At 35.7% G+C, this 8,645-nt stretch overlaps 1 protein-coding gene across 1 annotated transcript; it reads left to right on the forward strand.

Annotated features, from left to right (window-relative positions):
• The first annotated feature begins 3,183 nt into the window (after positions 1 to 3,183).
• LOC147906204 (uncharacterized) lies at positions 3,184 to 4,795 on the forward strand. Its single transcript, XM_087389191.1, is given in 3 exon segments — positions 3,184 to 3,201; positions 3,293 to 3,416; positions 4,089 to 4,795. Coding segments are annotated over 3 exon segments (849 nt in total).
• Positions 4,796 to 8,645: the final 3,850 nt, after the last annotated feature.

Below are 8,645 nucleotides of genomic sequence, written 5' to 3' on the forward strand. Positions count from 1 at the left end.
TTGGAGCTCAAAAGCACTATAGAGGCTTGCACACATTTTTGTGCAACTTTTGAGCAAAGGTTGGTCTTTTGCTTGTCTTGTTTAGTTTACATTCTAAAAATATAGTTTTTTATAGAACATTATGTAATTTGTGATTAATGTTTTGGGATTCCACGACGGTAGTTTTTATGAGAGTTCGTATATTTGGAAAAGATAACAAACAAATTTTGCTAGTCTGAGGTATAGAGTTAGTTATGAGGAGATATTCTTGTTTGTAAACTTTGGGCCGATTGTTAATAATTATTGCAACAACACAATTACACATGAAAGTACACAATTTACTTTTCTAATATAATTATGGTATATACATATCTGGAGAAGATTCAAAACTACAATATCTATACATACAGAAAAGGGGAAAACAATTATTAAAATAAATATAAATTTTAAAAATAAGATTATGGTTTCTTACAGAGTGACATCGCCAAGCTAGGAAATTTGATCCTGAGCATTAGATTTAATTGTAGGTGCAAGCCAATACTGGGTTATAATGTAAGGAAAACAAATGTCTCTTATTTATTGAAATATTAGTGTTTAGGCACATTCCTTTTGCCAAAAAGCACCTAAGATTTTGCTCGGGAGAAAAAAAATTCTTGTCAAGATGAGTCCTCCATTCCAAAAGGAAAATAAGTTAGGATTCCATAATCCAAACGTTGGAAGTCTTATTTTTAAGAAATGGTTCTTTAGAACTAGTGAAAAGGAAAGTAGGATTCCAAAATCCACTTCATATGAAGATTGGGATTTGGAACCTAATCTTAAAGCTTATATTGGTAGTAAAGAAACAAAATAGCTCTATTTGGGATTCTGGAATCTCAAAGTTTGGGAAGAGTGGACGTTTAGAGTCAAACTAAGATGTGTAAGATTTTGGAATCCCAAAACAAAAAGCCATGTAGTGGAAGATTTTTCAAACTTCAAGCATCAACAGGGGTTTTGTGGCAGTTTCCTTGATAGCAGGGGGTTCGAAGGGTGGCAGTCCCTCAGTGGGTCTAAGGGCAGCACCCCTAGTGGCAGGGTCTAGGGGGTTTGGGGGCAAGGCCCCCGCAACGGTATGACCAAATGTGAATTTTCACTCCTTCGCTTAGGGAGTTTCTCTTCTATTTTTAGTAATTTGGATTCTAGAATCTGTGTTTTGTAAACTTGGGATATTAGAATCCCAAAACAAAACACAATTAGTTGGAACACAGTGCAAAATCTCAAAAAGGGTCATAAAAGTGCATTCGCCTTCTTTAAGCCTATTGTTTTGCTTTGAAGTTGGCTTCCAGAATCCCAGTTCTCTACACTTGGCATACCAAAATTTCGAAAAACAACATGGTTGCATTGGGGAGGAACACAATCATCTGGAATATAGTGCAAAAGTTTAAAAAGTGCCATAGAAGCTACCTTTCCTTCTCTACAACTATTGTATTTCTTTGAAGGTTGGTTTCTATAGTCCTAGTTCTCTACACTTGGGATTCTAGAATCCCAGTTCTCTACACTTAGGATACTGGAATGTCAAAAATCAGCACATTTTTGTTAACATCAGCACAAACAACTTTTACATCATGTTAAAGCTTCAAACTATGTTTGTTGCCCTCGTTTATGCCCTTTTTTTTCTTGAAATCGGATTCTAGAATCTGAGTAATCTATACCTAGGGGAAACAGCTAGTAGGTTCTGTGAAATCTTGCAAATTGTGTCAAAAAGAGAAGAAGAAGGGAAAGTGGTTACGATCGTGGATCTTTTGTTCCTTTCACCTCTCCAATGTATTCATGAGTCTTGGTGGATCAAATTCCATCCTTGAGCTCGGATTCATTGACTCTACATTCAACACACAAAAACCCCATTCAGTAAACATAATTGTAGCACTTACTTGTGCTCAAGTTGTGTCCATCGATGCTCTTTACAAAGAGGTGAGAATTCCTAACAAGAATCATGTTTAGTTTGCAAATTCTATAAAAGTTGAAATTTCCTAGGTTTTTCTTGAAAAATGTTCTTTATTTAACATTTTTCTTGCTTTTTTTAATAAGTGGAAGCAACGATTTCTATATGTTTAAAATGAGCAAAGTGCTCTTTTGGTCAAAATATTGCAGTTATTATGATTTCACAATGTTCTCTTCAATTTCTATTTTTGAGGTGTTTTTTGTTAAATATTGTGCTTTCATATTTCTATACCTTTCAAACTAGGATTCTGGAATTCTACCTCTCGCATTTGCAACACACTGTTCTTTTACAACACTCTAGGTTTCATCTTCCATGCTACTTTCCAATAGTTCTTCTTTAAAATTCTTTTGTTTAGTTTGGATTCTAGAATCCAATTTCTAACGTGTTTCGTGATGGGGCATGCTAATGTGACTTTTCTACAAGCACTTCTTCACTAATTTATCTTTCCTCCAATACTTTAAGTTTTCTTAATCTCAGTATTTTTTTTCTAGGAAATGGCATCATAATCCCAGGTTTTCCACTCCAAGAAAAAGTCAAAAACGTCAAAAAATACTCCACCTTCTGAGGTGGGACGTAATGGAAGAGGAAGATTGGGGTGTTCAGGCTCCTTGACTACTCGTTTGCAAGCACCACCCATGAGTCCAACATTTAGAGACAAGATAGATTAACTTGCCTAATGCTTCATTAAGGAGAGAGCTTCTTGCACTTAAACAATCTCTATAGCAAAGTGAGGTCATGCCAACAAGGGAGAGAGTGTCTAAAAAAAAGCCTCTTCTTGCAGTAGAACAATTTCCACAGCAAAGCTAGTTGACACCATCAAGAGTGAAAGGTCATACAGGTAAGTGCTCTTCAAATGAGATGGAGGCTCCTATTCCAAAGGCTTCAAAACCTACTGGCAATGATGATTATTTTGAGGGAAAGATTAAAAAGTCAAAGTATGGGCATGGTTGGACATTGACCATGGGAGTTCCTAGCCTTCATAGGACAGTAGTTGAGCCTACTACTATCGTTTTTCTCGTGACTAAACATAAAGGTTTCTCAAGTGATACTAATCAATTCTAATGTGCTAGACGTATCATAAATGTAATGGAGCAAAGATCAGAAAATATGTTCTTTATGGTTGAGTGTGAACTAGGATCATCTAAGTTGTTGTACTCCTTTTTCAAAATGACTTTGAGTTATAAGAGGTCAATCCCCAAAGCACACAACAATTTTTGGAAGATGCGATGCAAACAAGAGGTTTGGTAAGAAAGTTTCCTCTTCATCTCCTAGTTATTATAATTGTAATTTGCATGTTCTTTTCCAAAGTTCCTATTTTCTTGTTGGAATTTTTAGAGTTTTGGTCAAGCATTTTCGGAGCACATGGACAATATTTTTGTTGGTTCAGATTCTACAACAAGTACCTCTGATGAAGACGAAGAGATGCAAGAAGATGTGGACACCGACACTAATGATTCAAGTGAAGAGGAGCCAGTTCAAGAACCTTTATGCAAGACATAAGAACAAAAGGTAGTAAAGGCAAAAAAAGAGAGAAACAACTCTTAAGTGAAGCTGAGATTTTGTTCCCTTAGGTCCAAATGCACCCTTGTTAGTTCCACAAGGTGAAAATTCAGATAATGCTACCTGCAAGATGTGTAAGAAGACAAAGATGGTCGATCCTTTGCCTTGTGAGCTACCTGTCAATTATATTGAACTACCTCCCATTGATCCCAAGACCGAAAAAACCGACTTCAACTACGACGTATCAATGAAGTACATGTTTCTAACCTCAAGAGAAAAATGATATCGAAACCTATAGCCATGGTGCTACCACTACTTTTTTGGGTGGACAAGACTCAATGTCCTACAAAGAACTCATGGATAAATCTCGGGGGGGTCACTATGTATAAACCCTCTATATCACGTGCGTTCAAGGCCTATATTTAAAATCCCTTATCTGTAAATTTTTTCATTAATAAAATATACCCCTTTTCTATACAAATCTGTAAATTTTTTCCAAAACTATTTTAAATAGTCCCTTATGTATATTTATTTCTGTAAATTTTAGGAATAAAAAATATCCTTCTTTTGAACTCACGTGATAGGGTTACATATGATGAGTGACCCCCCCGAGGGATAAATTCTCAAGTAGATTCTTACAAGTATTATGTTCTAGGTGGAACCCATAGATTGCTTGCAAGAAAAGAACTTTGTCTAGAATATGACCACATTGACAGTTATAAGACAACAATTTGTTGGATTTATGCAGGTTTGACTGATGAGGAGTGTACAATATTATCCATGGATCACAATGTTGACTCAAATTATTACTTACAGATGACTTTCATTCAAAAAATTAGATTCTTTCATAATGAATGGGTCAAGCAACAAAGTGAAGGCCAGATTGTTGATGATAAATTTCGAGTCACGCTTTGTGAGAGATATGGTCTACATGTACACAAGAATAATGCATATGGTGCTGACCAAAAGCCTAATATCAAGCCTTATGATAATTATTTTTAAGTGGAATTTCCTGATGGAGATGTCTAGACCCTACAAGAAGAGATTCTTGATTTATGGGAGCAAGGAAAGTTGAAAGGTCAAAAGATGTTCAAGGCTCCTTCTAGGTCTCATGGGAAAGCCAAGACAGGTGAAGGCATAAAGCCTCTTCTAGAAGACACGAAGATAAATCCTTGGAGATCTTTTCAAGGAATTCATGATATATCTCTAATAGTAAGAGTTCTAGCACATGTGAAGGCTGGAAACATCTCCTTAGAGGAGATGGGAGTATTGTATTTGCAGGCAAAAATCTTATTTGCATATGCAAAGAATTATGATAGACAATTTGAACTATGGTGATTGGGATGAAGTTAGGAAATACCATCTTGATTCAAATAACCTAAAGGAGCTTGAGAGATTCTTATTCCTATTTGAAAAATTTGTAAGTGGATTCTAGGATCCTACCTCCACATTTGTAAGGTTCTTCTTCTAGTTTTCATCTTAAGGTCACATCAACACTCTTTCAATTCTAGAATCCACTTCTAGTCTCATCAACATGGACTTTGCATTCTAGGTTCTAGCTTAAGGTCATATGTGAGATTCTAAGATCAATATTTTCATTTTTAAGGCTTAACAATCTCAATTCTTGTCAAATGTTAAGATTTAGATTTAAAATGTGAACTCTTTGATACCATTTTCAGTTTCAAGTATCTTGGGTCTTACTTAATATGTGTGAAATGTAGAATCGAAGCCCTCATGTTAAGTTGAGGGAAATTCCTCAACCCTTTGAACAATTTTTATCTCGTCAAACATAGAGGAAAAGAAGAGAGCAAGAACAAACAATTCAAAATGTTCTTGGTTTACACAAAAATATTTCAGATGATGTGGATGAGCCTCCTTTGCTTTGGACAGTTCATGAAGGATGAGTAGAGGAGATGGACACATTTGTGATAGCTCGTCCTTATACTTTAGCAATCGCTGATGCTCCATATGTTTTCAAAGCTCCAAACTCAGTCTCAATGATAATGTGACGTATGGAGTAAGTGCTTATAAAAGAGTCATTCAAACTTTTTAGAAAGTGACAACTTGTGAATCATGGGCACTCATATTTTTTAATGCTCATGATCAAATTACGGCTGCTCAAAAAGCCTTCACAGATCTTAAAATGGTGAATCAGATGATCATATGGTACTATTTCTACTTTTTCTCTTCTTTATCCATTTCTTTTCTTTTTTTTTACAAATTTGTGGCATTTTTTAATAGAATCTTACTTGCAGGACTAAACCAAACATCCATGGGTACAAACTTGATCAACTTTCTTGGGCATGTGAGTTTGCAATTGGTTTTCACTCTCCATCTTGATTAAGAGCTCAAGGGACATATAATTTTGCCATGAAACCAACTCGTAGAAATGTGTTTGAGAGAGTTGGAGTTTGCAAAAAGTTCAAGCATACGAGTGGTAAATTAACAGGCATAATTAATCCTTATCAAAAGCCTCAGCTTTTGATGATGGATTTAATTGACCTTCTTTCAATTAAGGGAGAATCGATAATGGACTTGTTTGTCAAAACAGGCACCACAACTGTCAGTGCTCTAAAGAGGGGGAGAAATTTTGTTGGTATTGAGTGTGACCCCTTATAGGTACAATTTATTGAACAAAGAGTGATGGCACTAGGAGAGTTGCCAGATGAGCACCAAGAAGTGGGAATGAATACTACAGAGTATGATTCAAGGTTCTGGAGAGCCTCAACCTCCCATTGGTGAACAAGCTATTGGGGAGATTGTAGATCTACTTGATTATGAACCAAATGCTATTAATAAGGAGGATGAAATAGTAACCAATACTCTTGATGCTAATCTTGAGCAACAAGAGGGAGAGGCACACCAAGAAGAAGAAGAACATTCAATGATAGAATAGGATTTCTTACCTTTTTGTCCATTACTCATGTTAATGAGTCTCATTAGGATATAATTTCTCACTTTCTTGCCCATTACTCATGTTACTCAGAAACATTTGTGTTATTTATAAGTCTCATTACCTTCCTCACGAGATGTGTCACTATCTTTTATTGATGGTTTGTAAATATTTCATGGTGAAATGTGAGCAATATTTTGTTTTGATAGATCATTTCTTTTAGAAGAAAAAAACATGTCTTTGTGATTCTAATTGATGAATGCATTATACATTACATGGACATGCATGAATTATCAAAAGATTTGTAGAATATTAGATCTTATCATTGAACTTCACTTTTCCAATTTTCTAATTTGACTTGAATAGTGGATATTTTTCAATTTTGAATTTGTGATATGTACCTTTTCTACATCAATTCTAAAAATAAGCTTATTTTGTAAAAGTTATGAAAATAGTTATTTTTAAGGTTTCCAAAACTTTCTAAAATTGAACAATATTTAGGCCAAGTAAAACAAGAAGATAGCCTGTTGCAAATGACAACTCATGACTCATTTTCATTTTCTATGGCTCGCTGTTTCTATTCCATTTATTCTCTTCTTTGTTCTTTCATCCCACCCTCTACTTTTTCTCTTCCTACTCTTTCTTTTCTCATCTTCTGATTCATCTCCTTCTTATTCCTCTTCTCCTCTTCTCTTTCTCATCTCCTTATTAGTCCTTTCTTTCTTTCTTTCTCACTCTCTTCTTATTCACCTTCTCCTCTCTTCTTATTCCTCTCTTATTATTCCTCAAATTCCTTCTCATCTTATTCATTTCCTCTTTCCCTCCTCTTCTTTTGCCATGGTGGTGAAAGTGAGAATGAGAAGGCACCCCTTGACACCGGTCAACTCCTCGTGTAGAGCCTTGCGACATGACATCTCCATACTCGGGATCACTCCTCCATCATCGTAACCACATCATTGGTGTCAAAGGTTCTAGAGGGCCTTGCGAGCATATGCGCATGCATGCCTACTAGAAAGATAGCAACTGTAGAATATGCTACCAAGACCACTGGATGATGTTCTTCACTGGGATTTCCACACTCGCTTGACCGTATAAGCAGGGTGCTAGGGATCCCGCTCGCATCTGCTAGAGTTCATCTTGAAAGCCATGAATGTGACACCTCACCATTGTAATCTCCATTTGAATTTCCATCGAAGTGGATGTTGTTGCATATGCAAACTCCATGTGAAGTGCGTCTGCAGTTACACCAAGGAGCAGATGACATGAGGTCACCAAAACACCTTGCCATAAGCAAATCAATCGCCATATCATGAATTTCTTTCATGATGGGGTAAGAATGTTCATCGTGATCACCAATGTGTAGCGTCATAACTCAATGCAGATGCTATGGGAAATAGAGATAAAATGATATGCGCAACATCTACAAACAGAATACAAAGAACGTGAATAGAAGAATACAACACCGTAGAACTTTGTATTCTCGGAGCAAGAGCTCTCTCAACAATTGCATAAAGAACAGAGTCGGAATGCTAGTAGTAATAGCATGTGTACAAGACAGATTGTTAATTAGAAACTATTGAAGACTCAATTGCTTGGAGGACTAGATCACCAATCATTGTAGCTAACCTACCCTCACACACCCCTCATAGTCACTACTGCTAACCTGCATGGTTATGCAATAATACATCATTATTTTTTTGTTTGAAAACAAGCTAGTTGACATTATCTTATCTCATCTTGTTAGAGAAATGAAATTTGACATTTTTTGGGCTTCTTATATTTAATTATGGGTTCAACATGTATGGGCACAAAGGAAGAAAGAATTTTAATCAAGCTACAACATAATCATGAAATCAAAGAGTCAAATAGGAAGCAACCAATTCAGTGCTATATAATGCATATACTAACTGATTTGTTTCTATATAGCTCATATATAGATGATCTATTGACAAATAGTAACTAATTTCATGCTATATGGCATGGAAAATAATCCATTCAGTGCTATCTAGGACTTAGAGGATATACTAACTGTTTTCGTGCCATACAGATGATCTATTAATAGAGAATACCCAATTTAGTGCTACATAGCATGGACAATAGCTAGTGTAGTGCTATGTAGATACTTTATTGATAGAGACTAACTGATTTATGCTACATAGCTAATTGATAAAGATGACATGGTGCTATATAGCACATACAGTAACTTTGATCCATGTGAAAGAGAACTCATAATTGCATAACATGAAGAGAGAACTTGTGGATGTGCAATGTGTTTTACAGCATAGACAAACAACA

The sequence above is a fragment of the Dipteris shenzhenensis genome, chromosome 1 (genome assembly GCF_047967505.1).
Source record: "Dipteris shenzhenensis isolate YYH24624 ecotype China chromosome 1, Dip_SZ_1.0, whole genome shotgun sequence".
Classification (NCBI taxonomy): domain Eukaryota; kingdom Viridiplantae; phylum Streptophyta; class Polypodiopsida; order Gleicheniales; family Dipteridaceae; genus Dipteris; species Dipteris shenzhenensis.